General features: G+C 47.2%; 3 protein-coding genes across 14 annotated transcripts in view; 2 read left to right on the forward strand and 1 right to left on the reverse strand.

The window, feature by feature from the left end:
* hspg2 (heparan sulfate proteoglycan 2) overlaps nucleotides 1-11018 on the forward strand; it is a 60304-nt gene extending 49286 nt beyond the window's left edge. For 8 of the 12 annotated variants that reach the window (XM_029157270.3, XM_029157278.3, XM_029157276.3 and 5 more), the window contains 27 exons: nucleotides 90-269; nucleotides 387-647; nucleotides 737-899; nucleotides 984-1081; nucleotides 1160-1426; nucleotides 1707-1819; nucleotides 1901-2048; nucleotides 2135-2251; nucleotides 2397-2414; nucleotides 3562-3646; nucleotides 3719-3863; nucleotides 3938-4040; nucleotides 4113-4222; nucleotides 4309-4417; nucleotides 4525-4623; nucleotides 4744-4965; nucleotides 5105-5349; nucleotides 5430-5601; nucleotides 5673-5795; nucleotides 5930-5986; nucleotides 6969-7044; nucleotides 7135-7213; nucleotides 7738-7785; nucleotides 8003-8073; nucleotides 8171-8254; nucleotides 8487-8590; nucleotides 8835-11018. In XM_029157270.3, coding sequence (XP_029013103.1) covers nucleotides 90-269; nucleotides 387-647; nucleotides 737-899; nucleotides 984-1081; nucleotides 1160-1426; nucleotides 1707-1819; nucleotides 1901-2048; nucleotides 2135-2251; nucleotides 2397-2414; nucleotides 3562-3646; nucleotides 3719-3863; nucleotides 3938-4040; nucleotides 4113-4222; nucleotides 4309-4417; nucleotides 4525-4623; nucleotides 4744-4965; nucleotides 5105-5349; nucleotides 5430-5601; nucleotides 5673-5795; nucleotides 5930-5986; nucleotides 6969-7044; nucleotides 7135-7213; nucleotides 7738-7785; nucleotides 8003-8073; nucleotides 8171-8254; nucleotides 8487-8590; nucleotides 8835-9007 — 3470 coding nt within the window. In that variant the 3' untranslated portion in view covers nucleotides 9008-11018. The remainder of the gene's footprint in view (nucleotides 1-89; nucleotides 270-386; nucleotides 648-736; nucleotides 900-983; nucleotides 1082-1159; nucleotides 1427-1706; nucleotides 1820-1900; nucleotides 2049-2134; nucleotides 2252-2396; nucleotides 2415-3561; nucleotides 3647-3718; nucleotides 3864-3937; nucleotides 4041-4112; nucleotides 4223-4308; nucleotides 4418-4524; nucleotides 4624-4743; nucleotides 4966-5104; nucleotides 5350-5429; nucleotides 5602-5672; nucleotides 5796-5929; nucleotides 5987-6968; nucleotides 7045-7134; nucleotides 7214-7737; nucleotides 7786-8002; nucleotides 8074-8170; nucleotides 8255-8486; nucleotides 8591-8834) is intronic. The other 4 variants (XM_029157275.3, XM_029157273.3, XM_029157271.3 and 1 more) reach the window with 4 other exon arrangements.
* A 2185-nt stretch (nucleotides 11019-13203) lies between these two features.
* On the forward strand, nucleotides 13204-18162 carry tmem269 (transmembrane protein 269). Its single transcript, XM_029157333.3, has 7 exons — nucleotides 13204-13379; nucleotides 13845-13895; nucleotides 15157-15304; nucleotides 15597-15694; nucleotides 16599-16742; nucleotides 16818-17018; nucleotides 17284-18162. The coding sequence occupies exons 2-7, from the start codon at nucleotides 13871-13873 to the stop codon at nucleotides 17391-17393; spliced, it is 726 nt and encodes a 241-aa protein (XP_029013166.1). The 5' UTR covers nucleotides 13204-13379; nucleotides 13845-13870; the 3' UTR covers nucleotides 17394-18162.
* Nucleotides 17845-19556, reverse strand: si:ch73-206d17.1 (tyrosine-protein kinase STYK1). Its single transcript, XM_029157338.3, is given in 6 exon segments — nucleotides 17845-18435; nucleotides 18631-18730; nucleotides 18803-18843; nucleotides 19011-19145; nucleotides 19147-19220; nucleotides 19424-19556. Coding segments are annotated over 6 exon segments (627 nt in total). The 5' UTR covers nucleotides 19523-19556; the 3' UTR covers nucleotides 17845-18257.
* Nucleotides 19557-20374: the final 818 nt, after the last annotated feature.

A 20374-nucleotide genomic window follows, 5' to 3' on the forward strand; every position in this document is an offset into this window, starting at 1 on the left:
GTGGATCTAGTTCAAACAAATACTTTTCATTTACTCAGGTTTCCTACTTTTCAGATGAGTCTGAGCTGAAAATGAGCTTTTACCCGTAGGTTTCCCACCTCCAAAGATCTCCTGGTCCAAGCTGCGCTCTCCGTTGCCTTGGAGACACACGGTGGTGAACAACAGTCTGGTGCTGCCCAGCGTTGGGCGCCAGGACTCTGGAGAGTACATCTGCAGTGCCACCAACACTATGGGCACCAGCGAGGTCACCATCGTGCTCGATGTAGAGAGTGAGTTATCGTTGTCCGCATGTTTACTTCATTATTTTAACTTCAAGTTGGAAATGTGTCCCATGTCATATAACTAGAACACAAAGTAAACACGCCGTGTTTCCCGCTGACCTCTAGCTCCTCCTTACGCCACCGCTCTGGCCAACGACGTCGCCGTGCGCGTGGGCGAGGTCATCCGGCTGCAGTGCCTGGCTCACGGCACGTCCCCTTTGACCTACATTTGGTCCAAGGTGGACGGGAACCTGCCGCCGAGGGCTCAGGTCAGCGAGGGCGACCTGCAGATCAACCTGGCCACCGCGCAGGACGCCGGCAGCTACAAGTGCGTGGCCAGCAACAGCGTGGGCCACAGCGAAGTGGTGATTAAAGTCACAGTCAGATGTGAGTGAGGTTGATCATATAAAAGCACAGACTGGAAGGCTGCTTGTGTGTGTTGGTCCGTTCATCTGTGTATCTGTTCCCCTGCGTAGCGCCTCTGGCCGTGCGTGTGTCCCCCCAAGTGGAGGTCAAGGCCCTGGGCAGTGCTGTGGAGTTCACCTGCTCAGCTGCAGGCGGTGTCGAGACCAAAGTCGAGTGGCTGAAGGAAGGAGGCGCCCTGCCATCGAACAGCCACATCAAGGACGGGGTGCTCAGGCGAGTCAAGCGTCCAGGCGCAGTCTGGTGGTGAGGTGCCGGCACTAGGACTCAACCAGGGCTTGTTTGAATGTTTCCCCATAGGATCGAGAACCTTGAGCAAAGCAACGAAGGCGTTTACATCTGCCGAGCGAGCAGCGTGTACGGTCAGGCTCAGGACACGGCCAGGCTCACCATCCAAGGTCTGCGTCGTCCGTCAGACACGCCGACCAATCGGATGCGTTGATTTGAAGCCCGACCTTTCCTCTTCGTCCCCGCAGCGCTGCCCAAGGTGATGATCAACGTGCGCACGTCGGTGCAGACGGTGATGATCGGGACCTCGGTGGAGTTCGAGTGCCAGGCCATCGGGGACCCGGAGCCCACGGTCAGGTGGAGCAAAGTGGGCGGGGCCCTGCCGGCGCACGTGGCGGTGAAGGGCGGCATGCTGAGGATCCAGCAGGTGACGGAGGCCGACGCCGGGCAGTACCGCTGCACCGCCACCAACGACGTGGGCTCGGTGCAGTCCCAGGTGGTCCTGCACGTGCAGTGTGAGTGAAACAAGGCCTGAAGCAAGGCAGAAAAAGACAAATGGACTAAATGAAATTCCCTCCCAATGTTTCAGACTTTCAGACAGATGTTATGTGAACATGACATTATAATTTTGTGAAATCTGAGGAAACTCCTTAGTCTTTGCCATACAAATACCAACGTCTTTTGACCTTTGACCTGCAAAACCTAATCTGTTTTTTCTAGAATATACATTTGTACCATTCTTTCCTTCTGAGATTTATTCCAGGCATTCTTGAGTTAATTCCTGTGCTTCCACAGCTCTTCCTCAAATCGCTGCACTCCCTGAAACGAAAGAGGTGACAGTTGGCTCTGATGCGGTTTTGCCCTGTGTGGCTTCGGGGTACCCTGCACCTGAGATCAAGTGGTCCAAGGTAAGGAACAGAAGCGTCCAGGCCAGTCCCATTCTGTTGATAGCTGCTGACTGTCACAGCTGCGTTTGTTCCTGCATGCAGCTCGACGGAGAGCTTCCCCCCAAGTGTTTCCAGGACGTTAACGTCCTGACGGTTCCCCGCGTCGCCCCGGAGGATTCTGGGACGTACGTCTGCACCGCCTCCAATAAACAGGGCAAGGTGGAAGCCTTTACCACGCTTCAAGTTCATGGTTAGTTCAGGTGGCGAGCGCTGCAGTAGCAGACGTTAACAGCTGAGCGGGCGGTTTTTAACTGTGAGTTTTAACTGTGTCCTCAGAGAGAGTGATGCCATACTTTGCCCAGGAGCCCGTCTCCTACCTCACCCTGCCCACCATCAAAAACGCCTACAAGGCCTTCAGCCTCAAGATCAACTTCAGACCAGACAACGTTGACGGTGAGCAACTCTGATTTGTGCGCTTGTGCGTCACATCTTGAAGCTGTGTTGCTTTTTGTGGTCATATTATCTCATGTCGCTGCGTCTTCTGCCCCCCCCCCCCCCCCCCCCCCCCCCCCCGCCTCCTCTCACCACTGGTGGGCAGGTCTCCTATTGTACGCCGGTGAGTTTCAGATCCACAGGAGCTCCAGCCTGATGTTGGCAGAACTGCTTCTTGGCTGCATCAGACTTTGACCTAATGCATCCAGCTCAGAGTGTATTTAAAAGCTGCGAAAGACGTGCGCGACGTTGCTTGGCTTTAGTGCAGACGTTGGTGTTGGCTTTTTACACTATTCTGCAGTTCGTGACAGATTTTGGGGACAGAAACATAAGACATTGTACAGTCATTACAATTTATTTCAATTTATGATACATTGCTCCGTATTTTAGAAATATGTATTTTTTATTTGTAATTGTTTTTTTTTATTTTAAGAGCAAAAAGGTATTTTATGTTTTCATTTTTATTATTATTAGGTGTTTTTTAGGTCGAATACTGTGGATCCACATGAATCTTGTTGACATAGTTCTATTTTTGAAGACTTTGATGTCTATGACTATGATGTGGTAGCAAACACAGCCTGTTTTCTGGGAAGCTGAGATTAGGAACATTTACTGTATAACAACATCGGCAACACGGTGTTGTAGCGACCTGGATTCTGTGGCTTCCTTGAAGGAATGCGGTCAGGACACTGGCTTGCCTGGAGGCGGGAGTGCAGGTGCAAATGACTGCCTGTCTGTTCACGAGGCCCTGTCGAGGCTGCAGTACTCAGACGGCTGCAGGGAGACGGCCGTGAGGCTGAGGAGCCCGAGAGGCTCAGACGATGAGTGAGCGTTTGCTCCTCTTCCCTGCATCCGTCACCACCTCTGTCACTGCTATTTTCCGCAGTGGTTTCCTGTTACTGTCCCAATAATCAAGTTGCAAACTGCATGTAAAAGCTGCCAACCCATTCCAAAAACACTATCTGACCACATGTTAGTTTTTAATGGAATGCACTGATGTCAAACATGCCGAAGAAGGCATGCGCTCATTTCCTCATGAGATCCTGTGTTTTATACAGTTTAAGCATGTGGACAAAGCCTGAATTCAACTGGTTGTATGAATGTGGCTGTTTGCATTTGTTCCCATTGATGCCCGTTATGCTCCTATATAACCTGGTTTGGTTAGCTTCAAGCTATCACAGCATGCTGCTTCTGTGTGACCACTGTCCATGGGTGGATGCTGTTATAGGATGCTTTTACCTGCGCTCACTGATGCTGTTTTTCTGGTGCAGGTATGATCCTGTACAACGGCCAGAGGAAGAGCATGGGGGCCGATTTCATCTCTCTGGGACTCGTGGGCGGCCGCTTGGAGTTCAGGTCCGTTCATCCCGAGGCTCCGGCGTTGTGAGCAAGCGATCACGCGTTTCATTTTGATTTGCCCTCCTTCAGGTTCGACGTGGGCTCCGGCATGGCCGCCATCCGCGACCCCAACCCCGTCAAGCTGGGAGAGTTCCACACGGTGGAGCTGCATCGCAACCACACCCTGGGCTACATCCTCGTGGACGGAGGGGAGCCCGTCAACGGCAGCTCACAGGTTCTGTGTGTGACTCTGACCCCAGGAACCGCTGCCATCGGCCCTGGCTGATCGGGCTCCTCTCCTTTTTTCAGGGCAAGTTCCAGGGTCTGGATCTAAACGAGGAGCTGCATGTGGGCGGCTACCCCAACTACACAGCTCTTGCCAAAACCGCCGGCATCAAGACTGGATTTGTTGGTAAGATGCCCCTCATAGGAAGGTTTTTACCTTTGTGATGACTTGTTGGTGCTGAACACTGGTGCTGTGCAGGCTGCATCCGCCAGCTGATCATCCAGGGTGAGGAGGTCATTTTCAAAGATCTTGACCGTAGCTCTACTGGGGTCACAAACTGTCCCACCTGCAAAGACAAACCCTGCCAGGTCAGTGTCATCCATCAGACCATATGTTGTCCTGTGTTCAACTGCTCTATACTGTGCATTAAGATGACTTGTCACATGTTATTCAGAACAACGGCAGTTGTGAGGTGTCAGAGAGCAGCTTGTATAAGTGCAGCTGCCTCAAAGGATTCACTGGCAGCAACTGCCAGCATCATTCATCCCTCCACTGCCACTCAGGTAAACAGTTGCACCGGTAGTCAGAGCGCTTTATTATGGGAACTTACACAAATAGTTTCCATTTGAGATATTTTTTCTATGTAACTGTATCTGTGTAACTTCCACAGAGGCCTGCGGACCAGATGCCACTTGCATCAATCGCCCCAATGGCCTGGGCTACGACTGCCGCTGCCATCTCGGCAAGTTCGGAGACAAGTGCATGGCTGGTAAGACAGAATCCCACTCGCCTCCCGTAAACGTGCTGAAAAATAGTTTTATCGTGAGGTTCAATGATATAAAACTTCCCTCACAGTCTCCTTTTTGTCTCTGTTTTTCCCCCAAAATAGGGGAATTGGTGACCACCCCACAGTTTGATGGTGAGGAGTCCTACATCGCCTACCCTCCCCTGACCAACATCCACGACGACCTGCGCGTTGAGCTGGAATTCAAGCCCCAGGAGAGAGACGGCCTCATGTTCTTTTGTGGAGGGAAGAAAGTGAAGGTGGAGGACTTTGTCGCCATCTCCATGGTGGATGGACATGTTGAGTTCAGATATGAGCTGGGAACAGGTGACGTAAACAATTACTCATGTAGATATTGCAGATTTCCATTTGTTGCATTGTTTTATATGTGTGTTATAGTATTATTAACTGTGAGCCGTTGGCAAAGAACCAGTAGACTACTAACATAAGCTCATGGGAATGTTAGGTCAAGCGGTCCTTCTCAGTCCTGAGCCAGTGACTTTAGGACAGTGGCACAGAGTCGTGGCCGAGCGGAACAAGAGAGCTGGCAACCTGCAGGTGGACCAGGGCGTGGTGGAGCGGAGGATGTCTCCAGGAAAGGCCCAGGGCCTCAACATCCACACCCCCATGTACCTGGGAGGAGTCCCCGACATGGAGATCCTGCCCAAGCCCGCTAACGTCAGCGAGATGTTTAAGGGCTGCATAGGAGAGGTGAGATCCGAACGTGAATGATAGGAAATATGGAAAAAGAGAAACTAAAGGCTGCTTAACATGTCCGCCCGTGTGCTCAGGTTTCCATCAACAACAAGAAGGTGGATCTGTCCTACAGCTTCAGTGACAGCCGGCTGATCCGCAGGTGCAGGGACAGCAGCCCGTGCGACCGGCGGCCCTGCCTGAACGGCGCCCGCTGCATGCTGACGGCCGAGTACGAGTACCAGTGCCTGTGCAGGGACGGATTCGAAGGTGAGTGGGAACGCTGGGAGCCGCCAGCTCGTCCCCCGTGCGCCCCTCCGACCCTGTCGCTGTCCCCGCAGGCGAGCGCTGCGAGACGGCCAAGGACGCGTGCCACGGCGACCTCCGGTGCCGGAACGGCGGCAGCTGCGTTGGCGGCCGGTGCGCGTGCGCGGCCGGATACGCCGGCGCCACCTGCGAGGAGGGTGAGTAGTGCGCGACGCGCGCCGGCTTTGGTGCGGCGCCCGGCGGCGCGCTGCCCCCTTGTGGCGAGCCCCGGCCTGAAACGATGACGTGTGTCTCACCCCTGCGCTCTCGTGGCTATGTCCCGCACATACAGGCCAGCGCTCCGGTTTCCCAGAGGCCCGGAGGAGTGTGGAAACTAGCGAGGCTAATGGTACAGTATGCTAATATTCCATATGCCTGACGTGAGCGTGACTAACAAGGGCCCGTCTGAACTCGGGGCGGCCCGCGTCTCTTCCCAACTCAATCCCAACTGTCTGGAAACAAAGGTTCTTTCCCTTTGGAACGTTGCCAGATGGGAATTCTGCATCTAAGAGGGAGATGAACTGATTTTTTTCTGTTGCCTGTTTTGGGATATTTGCCACCGTTTCCATTGTGGAAATGCTACAAATGCGGACTTCCCTTTGTCTTATATCTATGTCTGTGATGACCTACTGTAAAACTGCCTCCTGTTGCAACAAGAGCCCTTATAACTGCTCCCACACACGTACTAACAACTCGTGCATGGGGCCGTGGTGTCGGTGAGGTCAGCCCGGCCTCGGCAGATACCAGAGAGGAGTGTGAGGAATGGCAAATAACGCGTTGCTAGTTATGGGTCCGCATCGGTTTAGCGTGAACAAACTGCATCCGGGCACATAATGAAACCATGGATGATTGTATGTTATGTCATAAACATGTTTAAAGTTAGACTGTATAATGTTAGGGAGAAGAATCGAAGCCTGAATGCTCTCGCCGTAAGTGGTAACTAATGTTAAAGTCATTCACCTACAGTATTCTGGTCTGGAACGATTAGATGTCGCCTCAGCGGTCTGATAAGAGGCTGCTCACCTCAGTTTGCAAGAATAAAATAATAGAGTAGCTGCTTTGGTCCTGGTCCTTGGCTGATTATGGCCACGGGTCCTGATCATGTAACTCTGCGGCAGCGTGAGTGCATTCAAACCATTTTAAACGTTACCCAGTCTAACTTTAAACACCAAACAGAGCAACGTGACGCCTGGTGGAAGGATGTGTCCTCCATGTTGTGTAACCAACCCTGTCTTACTAGAGGTTCTCTGTGCTTTCACCACCGGAGGGCACAATCAAAGTGGAGGTATCCACTTCCCTGCAGTGACTAATGGCTCTGTGGCTGTTTGTAGATTCCCCCTATCAGTACGCTGCTCATTTCCAGAACGACGGATACATCGCGCTGCCCAAATCCGTGTTCCCACGCAGGCGAGTGCACTTTACTTTTCTACAATCACACGTTCCACGTTGAGCTAATACGTCGAGGGTGAACTGATCCATCTTCTGTTGCTTGTACAGTGCCCATGACTCACCAGAGACAATTGAGCTGGACATCAACACCAGGTCGGCTGAGGGCCTGATCCTCTGGCAGGGAGTGGTAAGACACTGTGGGACACTCTCACCTTCACGTTTAATTCTAATCTTAAACCTAATTCTCACAAATTCCACTGATCAGTTCATCAGCACCTTAACTTTGCCACTGCAGAGTTGCTCACAGGAATGTCCACATTAATTACACTACCTATAAAAAGTATTCACCCTCTTCATCCTTGTACTCACAAAACCAGTCAACGTGAAATCAGGCTTCCAGAAAGTGACGTCAATGAATTAAAAACATGGAAGATTAAGTAGGAATTTGCATAAATATTCGCCCCCTTTGGGTCATTTTTCAAGCTGCTCAAAGCTGATTTCGAATGTCAGTATAAATATATAAACGGTGAAGCATCTGTGAGGGTGAATAGTTTTCATAGGCATTATTATACTTCACTATGATACTGCTGTGCTGTGTTTTCATTTCATGCCACTAAAGCTTCCCTGGGCACGCTGCCTGTGAACCAGCTCTACCTGACGTGACTAAATGAGTGCATGTTGCTTGTCTAACTCGCCCTCCATTTCCCTCAGGAGACCACTGGCTCTCGCAATTTACGAAAGGTGCATGCTAGTAAAAAGGTACCGGCTGTTTTGTCATGTTTCATAACATATACTGAGATGATTCTGGAGAAAACGGTACCTGTGTTTGTGCTGCACAGTGTGCACGATGCCTTTGTTATTTACACCAATACTGTTGGGAACATTTATATAACTCATTTGAATTTATGTATTTGTTATTATAGCACTTGACAAAGCAGGTCATGGTGTTCTGTGTGACGCGTTCCTGTATTTTTAGGAACCCGGGGAACACGGCAGAGGGAAGGACTTCATCAGCCTGGGTTTGCAGAACGGACATCTTGTGTTCAGGTGACTCAGCGCCGTCTCTCTGTCCACAGCTACGGTCTGCCGTGTTATTCGTAGCCTGAAACGACGTAGTAATGAGTGTTCTCCGTCTGATATTCAGTTACCAGTTGGGCAGCGGCGAAGCAAACATCTTGTCACAGAGGTCTGTTAATGATGGGAGATGGCATAAGATCACAGCGGTCAGGTATAAAGACGCAGCCGACACTCGCTTGCTGTAGAAATGTTGACACTTCACATTGTTCTGTGTAATCACTTCTCACTTATAGTCACTTAGAAAACTGAAGTGCCGTACAGTTTGTTTGAAAGGTTTCCAGTGTCAAACAGGAACCTTTTCAACGGTACTGTAAGGTGTTATGTATGTTTTTGTATGTGCGTGTTGTATGGCTTTATTCATGCTGGGCTGCTCTGATCCTCAGGACTGGGAAGGACGGATATATCCGGGTCGACGGGGGGTCTGCGCTGCACGGACAGTCCAAAGGCAAAAGCCTCATGGTGAACACCAAAGGCAGCATATACCTTGGTGAGTAAAACAGACAAGAGGGTTTGAGAAAAGTGAATGAGACTATGTAGTGATTTCATTCTATAAATTAATAACACATATACAACACAGATAATTAATATTGTTTTTATTTAATCTACAGTTAGTTGGATGAACATACTATTCTGCAACATAATATTTTTTTATTTTATTATTCAATGCGGTACAGTTCTTGTACTTTCAAATGGCCAAACAATATTAAAGAATGTTGCCCCCCGTGTGACAGGTGGAGCCCCAAACATGGGCGCCATGACCGGGGGGAAGTACGTGTCGGGAATGACGGGCTGCCTGAGGAACCTGACGCTGATGAACGCGCGGCCGGGCCAGCAGCCGGCGCGGGCCATCGACCTGCAGGCCCACGCGGTCCACGGCACCAACGTGCACCCGTGCTCCTCCTAGAGCATCAACACACACGCACACACACATAGAGAGACTACGGAGCGATGTCACACACACACACGCACACGCACACACGCACAGACTTACAAACGTAGAGCCTGGCGCAAACCTGGTGCTTTGCCGCTGCCAAAAACACAAAACAAAACCAGAAACAATGGGGGAAAAAAATGTCTGTGTGCAGCAAAACCAAAAATAGACACGAGACCTGAAGCGACATTAAGTCTCTTCCTCGGTGTTGAATTCAATGAAGGACTAATAACACAGGAGAACCAGCACAGTTTACGTACTTCATGCAGTAGTTTAGCCATGAGAAGAGTAAAACACATTAGGCCGTCTACGATGGCTCAGATCCTACGGAGTTGGAGATATTTTTACAGCACTGAGTTTTTATTTATATACATATAAATATAAGATTTGTGGGGGGAAACATACAAACTAACCATAACTGCTTTTCAACGTCCCCAGAGATGTTCTGGGTTCTAATACTGTGTTCAGGGCTCTTTATTGGCCGGACTATTAATACTTGAAGACGTTCAGGCCTTCTTTCTTCACTTCTGTAGAGGAACCTTACTTTGCGCCAGCACATGCTTGCGGTCTTTCGGAGGAGGAGCCGGCGGTCAGCTTTGGTCCACTCAGGTCGTCCAACGCGCGCGAATCGCTACCAAACTGCTGCTTCCAACCCACGTTTTTTCCTACACAAGTCATTCACAGCTCTGTTGTGGCTTTTGTGCCTTTACAGTATTTGTTTGGTTTTTTTATTAACATCCTTGGTGCTAATGTCAAGCATAGATACATTCTGTTTTTTTTTCCTGGTTAATTAGATGCAGAAGGAGTTCACATTAGCATCACACTGGTTTTTGTGCATGGTGTTCCAGGTTGGTTGTGTGACTAATTGGCATGGATTGATGCATTCGCCCGCCTTTCATGATTGAGTAGATCTCAAAAGAGCAGAATGTTGCGTCGTTCATTTGTTCTATGTGTGGAACTATCTGCCAGTCAGGTAGATATCCGTATCAGCCTCCGGTGTGGTTCTTGTGGATATAAGGCGCCTCGTCCCACGGTAACCCCCTTACTGGGACATTCCCAGTGAGACTCAGTCACTTGCTCCTGTGTAGCTGCAGTGAACGCCTCTTGCTGTGTAATTGTGCGATCAGAGAGGAATTAAAAAGCATGCTCGTCTGGCTCTAGTCGACACCTTAGAACCACAGCTGCGCTCACTTTGGGCTCACAAATCCTTTTTTTGATTTTTTTTTTTTAAGCTTAGAATATTTGTATTCATATTCTTAATGAGCACTAACCTTTCACCTACAGTAGACTGGTCTTCAGGTTTATTTATTTCCTTTTGTTTGTTGTTTTTTTCATCACTTTCATTTCAAGGCTCGATTCTGCTGTTTTAGAGCGATCATTGTTCTTTGCTATTACCTTTCTGCTGGTTTTTGTGTATTGCCTCCCACATGCCCTTACTTTTTGTCCCCACATGACTGAAATCACCCCAATGCGGTTCTGTTAATGGCTAATACCTTATACCTGAGTGGAGCTGCCTGATGAAATAGTTTTATTGTTGATGAAAAATGTCTTAGCTCCAAATGCAACGAGTTCATTGTTCGTATTTACGCACCTAAACAGAATAGTGTCATCATCGACGAGTCAGAAGAGACAATCGTTTTTTCCTGGTAGGTCTAAAGAAGAGCAGGCTGGTGCGTGTGCTTCCCCTTTTGTTCAACTGGATTTTCATATATACTAAAAACTGCACAATGTTGCCAAATGTTACGTTTTGGGTTGTTTTAACACCATTACAACATAAAAGGTGCAATTTTAGTAATGGTGATTTTTTTTAAAGTTATTGTTTAAATCCTGAAAGGTTGGGAAAAAGATGATGATTTGAAATTGAACCAAATGAAACATTGTCCATGTCAAACTGAACTGACTGTTCCATTGCCAGTGTTGAAAGGTCGCTCCCCCTCCCCTCTGTGTTTCTTAATTAAAAACAAAATTCATGTGCTATTTGTAATGGTTTGAGTTTTCATTGTGTTCCTGTGATGAACTTGGAGGCACTAGCTTTGATGTGAATCCATTTTCAAGTGTAACATACACGGGCCATCCAACATACAGAGAGGGGCAGCCATTCATGCCATCATTTACTGTAGGAGGATCTAAGTATAAAACAAAACACACAGGACGTCCCATTTGAACTATAGGTCTGATGAGTGTAGCAGATTTAAATTAAGAATTTAATATTAAGAACAGAAACAATAATATTTCACAACGTCGGGGCACCGGGTATTTCAGCTGTACCAAGATGTAATTAATCTAGTCAAACGCCAGATATCAATTTAATGAGTTAATTATGATTAATAATAATTACCTTTACCTTTTACCCTACCAAATCGGTCTCTAGTGTCATGAGTTGTTGTCACAGTGTGAGTCACTTTTGTCGTTGTCTAAAGAACGATGAACTCAAAACCAGGTCTTTTAATGTTTTATTATACTAATACTACAGGATATACGAGTAAATAGATATGAATATATTCAGATGAAAGCAAGTAATAAATGAGTGAACAATACACACTCTGAACATTATTACCTATGAATGATGAATTTGAGCAAGCGAAATGGGCATTTGTTACTAATCTCTAGATACCTAAAAGTTCCTAATGAATATGGAAGGCCCCCTTCAGGTTTGTTGTCCCACTGTGGAATCTTGTGGCCTGAGTTGGTTATGGCTCAGTGAATCAGGCCTGGATCACGTGAGAACATCAGCTGGGTACGAGCAAACAGCGCTTCTTCTCAGCTTAAGCTGTAAAAATGACCGGAGCCAGAGTTGTTGACTTACACTACTTCATTAAAAAATAATTAATAAAAATTGCGGCTGTTGAATGAAAATCTCAGTTTAGTTGGTGTTGCTTTAATTGACTTTGTAATTAATCAAAATTAATTAGTTCAGTGGCTAATTTAGGTTAAGTAGTTCAGAGGAAGATGGAAGAGGCTTATGCACAAACAATGAAAATTAAATACACATGAGTATTGAAGCCTCAGATGGATGAAATGTTATCACGTGATAAGTTGTTTTGTGACTATCTAGTACTAAACAGTGAGAACATACACAAATAACATATAATATACATAATAGTATATACTGTATGAATCACGCACAGATTTAAAAGAAGAATATGACAACTTTGTTTTAACTTTCAAAAGTCAGACAAAGAAACGCGTTGGGAAATGTTTGTTATTGTCACCAACGGATGGCAACGTTGCTCCACGTCCTCCAATCCTGTCTCTCTGGTATTTTCCTTGAACATCTGTAAATTAGTGAATAAATATCGCACACAATCCAAAGTCACATCAAATGAAAGCGTATTGTCCACTGATCACAATGGTGTCAGTTTCACGACACCTGAAGGTTCCGCTGTGTCCAACTCAGAACTTCGGGTCCAACTGAAAGTCTTCCCTTTCTGTAGTGAGTCCACATTCCAAGTTTTACAACTGTTGTCTTTTGGTGCTTGGTGGAGCCTTGGTAAGAATTATGGAGACAGACTCTGGGTCTGGTTACTGATAGATGGAGTAGGATTCTGGTACTGACTGGTCTTTTGATGTTGCACTTGGAATGTGTGTTGTTGTTTTAAGGAACAGCGCTGTTGTAGAGCATCCCTGTCCTCCTTCACTTGGGGGGTGGTTTGGGCACAGAGTCTCACTAGTAAACAGTGCTAATCATGTACCCTACTGTGCTACAGTGCCTCCCCTTGGATGATAGATAAGTAAATGATCATAATTTAAACTTATTTTTCCACTAAAGAAAACGCTCACTTGATATTTATTTACTAATATAAAGTGTGCAACAGGTCAGTGTTAACAGAAACTGCACTATTACTCTATTGTACCGAACTGTAGGTGGATGAATTAGATTAGATGGATGAATGAAAGTTGCATGTGGAGAGGACGATCACTCTGGGAATTTAGGATTTTCATTTCCTAATCTATCCAGTGTACCCAGTACACCTTTACTGGCCTGCAATTAAATGAAGAACCAATAAATTAAAAGTATACACTAGAATTATTTAAAGCCTCCCCTCCATCCTGATAGATCCGATAGTGATGTCTCCGTCCTAAAACCACTATTGGCTGCCCGGAGATACGGGGTGACGTCACTACTCCCAAGTTTTGGGAACTAACGCCGACCTTACAGAGCCCCAGAACCTATGGGAGCATGGCTTCCCGTGGAATATTCCAGCTGATTTGCGCCTGGTCTTTAAAAGGAGGCGCCGGAAAGACAGAAAAGAAAAGAGGGGGAGACTAGGGAGCGTGGTTTGGAGGCATCCCCATCACTTCAAAGTTGTAGAGACTCATAAAACACCTTTTGGGTTCCACTGAGGTAAGATGAGATGCACTTTATGAGCTGCTTACGCTGCCATTACTTCTCTCCAATTGTGGACGGTCAGTATTTATTTAAAAATGCAGGTATGAGGCTTAGCGGCGTCGTTTGGCGCAGACGCAGTTGCGCCATTCGCAACATTTCAGAACAACGTAGAGCTGCTCTTATTTATTATCTATTTATCCTCTGATCAATTATACGATGCCTCTGGTCATTTTGTCCGTTAAGGATGCAACGGGGGACGAGAAGAGCGCGAGGCGCTGCGCAAAGGGCTTCAAAGTGATGAAAAATAAAAGCAGATCAACTTTATAACACGTGATGCATTTAAACGGATTCGTATCTGGAAACACCACTTTCCTCGTTGCTAGAACCGGGTCATCATTAACAACCATGTGTAGCGCGATGATGTAGTTAGAAGGTTTGTGCTGATGTACATAATGATGTGTAGGTCAAATTGTCTTGCAGCTTGTTGTGCCTCGCGCCAGAGAATCATGATCCTCCTGACTCCCTCCTCCGGTAGGTACCGCTTTCTCAATCTCATCTCATGATGTAAACTACCCGCAGGTTGGATCAGAGCCAGAACCTAAAGATCGAACTGAGCAGAAAAGCAGGCACCGGTGTCTTTTAATAGCTTCAATTAAATAAAACTGAATCTTGTTGTAAATTAAATATTTATTATTAAAGTGCACATAAACATGAATATTTTTTTATAACTACTTAAAGGTGAATAATATGCATTTTAATACATTAGCTAATAATTATTCCTCTTGTGAGTAGTTTTGACTTCACATACTAGACAATTACTTAAAAAGGGGTTTCCCATCATGCTTTGCACTCATTCGGCAACAAATAAAAAGTGACCTGCTTGAATTTGCCATTGGTGACCAACACACTGTCAAAAGTGAGCGGAGAAACACGTGACAAATGCAACAACCTGTATACTGCAGCTTTGCAGATAATATTTAGTGCCAGAGAACAAAGACGTGTTTGTTGTTGTTCATCTAAACACCGCGGCTCAGTGGGGGCAGAGGCAGAGTTCAGCTGGAACAACACAGCATCAGCAATTATCCCATCTTACTGACTGGGATAATGAATATACAGAATAAAGGTCATACAGCAGAGATTTCCCACCAAGAGAGCGACCGATAGTAAACTGTATGTGAGCAAACGTCATGTATGGCCTTTAACTGTCTTCTATTGACACGTGTGTAGTTACAGTGGCTGGTGTGCACTGTGTCCTTCACTCAGGCTCCGTTTGCTCAGATCTCACGTCTGGTACAGTATGTGTCAGTCCAGCCCGTGGTGTGTGTGACGAAGTCAGTACCCGTGTGTTTAGACCCCTGATCACCACATCACACGCGTCTTGATGTAACACTGACACCTTTGACATTTTAAAATGTCCAAATGTAGGGATTGCTGTTGAAATGCCCCATGTAGAATATTTGGACAGATTCATGAGACAACCTTTGATTTTGCACACACCAGGCTGCACACGTTTGAATGATCAGTAACAAATACGTTTTGGTGAGTGCGCCTCTGTAATAATCATGATTCCCTGTAAGTTCTCTGCTTCTTTTCAATGAGATGATAATAATTATAGCTATAATATAAAATAAACCATTAAGATACTTTATAATCTTTACCCAGAAGTTTCATTCAAAGATGAATATAAATGTAAGCACTGAATGACTCCCACCCAGGCTCGTTCATGGATCAGCTGGTGCAGAATGGGGATCACAGACCTCTAACTAACGACACCGCTGTCGTGTGCTTTCAGGTTTCTTCCAGTGCACCAACGAGCTCGTCCTGACCGATAAGCTCACGGCGCTGCACATCAAGGAGTTTGTGCGTAAAAACGCCGCCAACGCTCTGTCGGTTGCCAACATGGCCATGGGCATGGCCTCCATCCTGTGCAGCCTGAACGGGTGCGTGAGCACCGATTTTCAATAACTATAACAATTCACTCAATGGTAATAATAGTACTAACATTTTTGTAGCTTCCAGTGAGTCATGTCTACTCTAATAAACTGTATTAACTTTAGTGTAAAGGCCTAAAGGTGAAAGGTTTTTACAGGAGAATCAGTATTTTCGCTTTATTTGTGTTGCTGTCGATCCTTTCAGCACTTTTCCACTGGCAAGAAGCTGCAGCTATTTTAGCCTTTGAATGGGCTGCTGTCGTCACGCAGCTCAACCCAACGCTCGCTCCTTTTCATTCAGGCACCATCACGCCGCGTGCTGGCTGGTCCTGATTGGCTACCTGCTGGATTTGGCAGACGGGGCGGTTGCCAGGCAACTTGATGCCTGCTCGGCGCTCGGTAAGTGTTTTGGTGGCGGGCTCTGAGCAGAAGATCGACTTTATGGGACGCTGGCAGGACTCGCTGTGTGGCCCTTTTGTCTGGACTGTGTGTCCGGGGCTCCAGAAAGTAATAAACAAGGGGGGAAACCGGCAGAAGATGTTCTCGAATAGTCTCACACATACAGAGTCACACATACAGACGTCTGGCAGAGTGATGCATACTACAGTATATAATCATATACAGATGTATTCTTTTATCCAACTTTTATATTTCTACTACTCTGTTTTTTATTTTTGATGCGTTCAGGTCCTCACAGCTGATTTCACAGCATCACTCACGGCCCAAACATTCCGTCGCATGCCTAAAATAGCAGCCATGTGCGTTTTCTGCCCCGCCGGAGCTTTTTCCGCATGACTTCGCGGCTGGATGTTGTCGTGCCCCCCTGCTGTGTGTTTCCCGCGTTGTGACCGAGCGGCCTAATTCCACCGGCTCACGTTCCAATTGTCCGCGTTATCCCGACGCTTTGACTCCCCCGCGTACCTGGAATCGCTCGGATGCGTGACCCCGGCGGCGGGAATGCCGCCCGGCCGTCGCCCCCGCGTCGCCTCGTTCCTCGTCCGATCCAAACAAGCCGGTTGGGATAAAGACGCAGAATGTTGTTTGTTGAATAGCTGCCTGTGGAGCTGACGCTGGAAATTCCCCCCCCCCCCCCCCCCCCCCCCCCCCCCCCCCCCCTTGAACCTTGTTCAACATCACCGCTCAATCAGCTACGTGCTGTAGAGAGATCACGAGATTCCATGAGGTCAGCGGGTCAATAAGACGATGTGGGATTCAATTAAAGTAACAGGATACGTCCACATTATGTTTCTTGACGTGTGTCTGTCACTGCGTGTGTCCACATCTTCCTTGTTTCCTCCCTCAGGGGCCAAGCTGGACGACTTCGCTGACTTCACCACCTTCGGCATCGCCACGTCGTTGCTCCTGCGGACGCCCCAGCTGGTGGATAACGTCCTGTGCATGTGCTACGCCTTCTCCGTCTTCGTCCGCCTCTGCTTCTTCTCCAGTGGTAAGTTCCGTCGACACCCCCCCCCCCCCGTCGCTCCACTGGCCCACTTTGGACCCGTTCCTTTCTGGGCCTCAGGGATCCCCTTCATGTACCGCGGCCTGCCCTGCATCTACTCGTCGGCCATTCTGTCCAGCGCCTCGCTGCTGTCGGGCGCCAACATGGCCGTGCTGCGGGTCATCGCCGTGGCCATGATCCTCTTCATGATCCGTCAGAACTTCTACCCACACGACAGAGTGCTGGAGTCTCAGGCCTGGAAGAAAGTGGTGTACGCTGGAGGTGAGACCTCCGTAGAGACCTCAAAAATGCCAGAGCTGCTTCTGGATTAATGAGCTATTAGCTTTAGCTATCAGCTATTAGCAATCAGCTAATAGCTATTAGCCCAGCTTTTCCTAAAAGACTGAGCAGCTGGAGCTCCTTTAGTCTTGTGTCCTGCTTCCTGATTGGTTCTTAGTGACAGTGATGTTTGAGGATAATAATGATCAAACATGTGTCTGATGTTTGTGCTTTGACTCAGTTGCTTCCTTTCTCCCCACATTTCCAGGAGTCGTCATGTTGTTCTGCTCGTCCTTCTCCCCTGCGTGCATCTACTACCTGCTCTGGTCTGTCTCCTATATTTTGTTCCCAACATCCCTTTGGAGCAGAAAAGTGTAAAGAGGAAACCGACTTTGTCTGAGGCTCTAGAACAGTAGTGTTCCCTCTGTGTTCTGGCTGAACGGTGGCTTCCAGACAGGATGTTTGAGGACGATCTGGGTTGAACGCGCTGCAGCACCAGCAGCACGGTCCCGATGTGACATCTCTATGAGAGAGCGCCTCAGAGAATGATGCTTAGGAGGAATATTTTAATGTCACTGGTAAAAATTAACATCCGTGTTTTCTTCTTTTTCTGTTTTTTTTTCTGCATTTTCAATCAAGCCTGCAAGTCCTATCCTGGTCCTGTCCTGTTTTAAGATGAACTTTTAGAGTCTTTTACTGAATGTGATTATGTGGCGGCTGGACACACTATTTTGAAATCACATATTCCACACATTTTGAATATTTCTTCTTAAATATCTAGTAAAGTAACCTTTATTTTATTTGGCTGGACATGAGAGAACTGTGCGTGTGTGTGTGTGTGTGTGTGTGTGTGTGTGTGTGTGTGTGTGTGTGTGTGTGTGTGTGTGTGTGTGTGTGTGTGTGTGTGTGTGAAATTAATATTTAAATACTGATTGAGTCCGTATCCATATAATATCATTTTTTAACTTCCGGACATTTACAGTAGCACACTCAGTTTTCCTCTGTGGGTGTTTGGATTTACACACTATAAAGCTACACTAATGTAAACATGAGCTTTCTATATGAAGAATGTGTATGAACATTAATATGTGTGCTTTTACTGTAACCTTGTACATTTGTGAAATGAAAATAAATATATTTATAAATATGTCACTGTTTAAATTGTAATGTTTAATGTGGGGCAGAACTCATTACATTACATTATATTAAAATATGACTTGTTGGGTTGTCAGACTTGGTTGCTCATCCTGATGAGATCAGCCCAGCCTTTCTGTTATACTCTAATATGTTTATGACCTCAGTAACATGTATGGGCTTAGTATCAGCCAGGTGCAGTGATGAGTCCAACAGGTTCATGATGGCTGAGAAAGCAGGTCGGTCCTTGAAACTCCACATCTAACAGTACTTCATCAGGTCATACCTAAAATAATATAATAAGTTAAAGGAGATAAAGCAAAGACAAGTTTTGCTCAGCTCAAAGTTTTAATAGTTATTTTATGATTATTTCAAAAATTGTTGTTTATTATGATTGTGGCTAAATTAAAGGTTTCTCCCACTGCACCACTGTCAGTCCAAGTCAAGAGGCTTGTGTTGGTGCACAGGTGGCTCTACTTACAGAGTCCAGAGACCACACGTCTCTGGCCTTTTCATTCGATAAGACCTCTGTAGCTTTGGAAGCACAGACACAGGCTCCACGTCTGGGTACGGAGGAGAGCCTGAAGTAAAAACAGAGGGAACTCCTGAAGAAGATATAACATATTAAACAGACGATAGACACAATGCTTTACCTAAAGTAACCAGTTCATAGAGTAGGATTCCAAATGACCATCTAGACAAAGGGAAACATTAACGAATGACTCATTAAATTGGTAACAGACATACATGTATAAAAATGTGTGTGTGTGTGTGTATGTGTGTGTGTGTGTGTGTGCGTGCGTGCGTGCGTGCGTGCGTGCGTGCGTGCGTGCGTGCGTGCGTGTGTGTGTGTGCCCTCACACGTCGCTCCTGTCAATGCTGAGCTCCATCATAATCCTCTCTGGAACCTGCCATTTCAGAGGAACCTCCGCCCTCGGCCTCGCTGCCGGATCCGCGTTGCGTCCGCTAAACGCCACGCCCAGTCCAGACACTCGAGAGGCCCGAGCCAATTAAGACGTTCCTGGCAGCGGCATTCCCGTGCACCAGCCTGTGCTCCGACATCAGGTAATCCTGAGGGGGGAGGCAATTACGGCCCAAATATATCAATCTGCGGCAGCAGCACTGCAGTGAAGCAGTGTTCTGCGTGTCCCCCTTTGTTCCATAGGAGGAACGTGGATCCTCTGTGGTGCACAGTGATGTTTGCATCACAGAACGACATCAGCTCATGTTATTTTAGTCTGTTGGTAATAACTGGGCTCCACAGAATGATTCACCAGGCCGGCTGCAACCTCCTTCGCACCTCTGAGGGTTTTAACCACCACAGCGGCTGAAGCTCCATCCCGCGTCTTCAGCAGACCTTTAAATGGGGCCATAGCGACCTGCTATGACCTGCTCCTCTGTTCAGACAGGCGCGTTCTTAGGTTGACTCATGTAACGAACACTCGATTTTGAAGATCCTTTGAATGGTTCGCACCGGTTGAAAAGTGAGCTGAGTCGAGGCTCCGCCCTCTCCGTTTGTTCTTCCAGAGGCTGCAGAAAATCAGAGACACCACAAATACTGTGGCGAGAGCCAACAGGGATGGGATGAAGATCAGGGTGAACGGGCCCGAGGACTCGTCTGGACAAAGGGACAGAAGTAATGAGAGATCATCAAACGTAGCAGAGGCGCATCATCCAGCTGTTTACAGTGCAGCCGTCTTACAGCACACGGGCAGTGACGTATCGTTGCTACAGATTGCCTCCGCGTCCATGAGGAGGAGGATTTCAAACATCAACAGCGGAGACGGTTACGACGCCCTGCACAAAGTCAAACCAATGGAATAATACACCATGAATGAATTAACTGTAGCTGCTATCAGTCTTTTCCTACCTGACCATCGGTGCCCATGAGTTCGTGTGACCAGCCATTTCCAGCCTCATAATATAAACAAAGAAACCGACAAGAAGCTGAGAAGTTAAAACATAACAGCGGCGACCTCGTTATCAGCTGCCTTCAGAATATCGACTCGTCCTTGTGTGTCTGCCTGCGAGGGCGCTGACCGGAGGGCTGAGCTGGAAAGCTGAGTGGATGTTAATCATTAGCAAAGGACAGAATGATAACAGCAACAGGTGCCGATCTCACGCCTACTGTTACCGTCACTGGAGTTCACTGATTAAACTGTGGCAAACGTGCAAAGTGTTGGCTGCTTTTTATGTTACGTAGTGTGGAGAAATGGGATAAACTC

Source organism: Betta splendens, chromosome 7 (genome assembly GCF_900634795.4).
Source record: "Betta splendens chromosome 7, fBetSpl5.4, whole genome shotgun sequence".
Lineage (NCBI taxonomy): Eukaryota > Metazoa > Chordata > Actinopteri > Anabantiformes > Osphronemidae > Betta > Betta splendens.

Coding starts and splice junctions, on each gene's coding strand:
- tmem269 (XM_029157333.3), top strand. CDS start 13,871: ATGATCCTCCTGACTCCCTCCTCCG. Junction 15,305..15,596: donor ATCCTGTGCAGCCTGAACGG/GTGCGTGAGCAC, acceptor CTTTTCATTCAG/GCACCATCACGCCGCGTGCT. Junction 17,019..17,283: donor GAAAGTGGTGTACGCTGGAG/GTGAGACCTCCG, acceptor CCACATTTCCAG/GAGTCGTCATGTTGTTCTGC.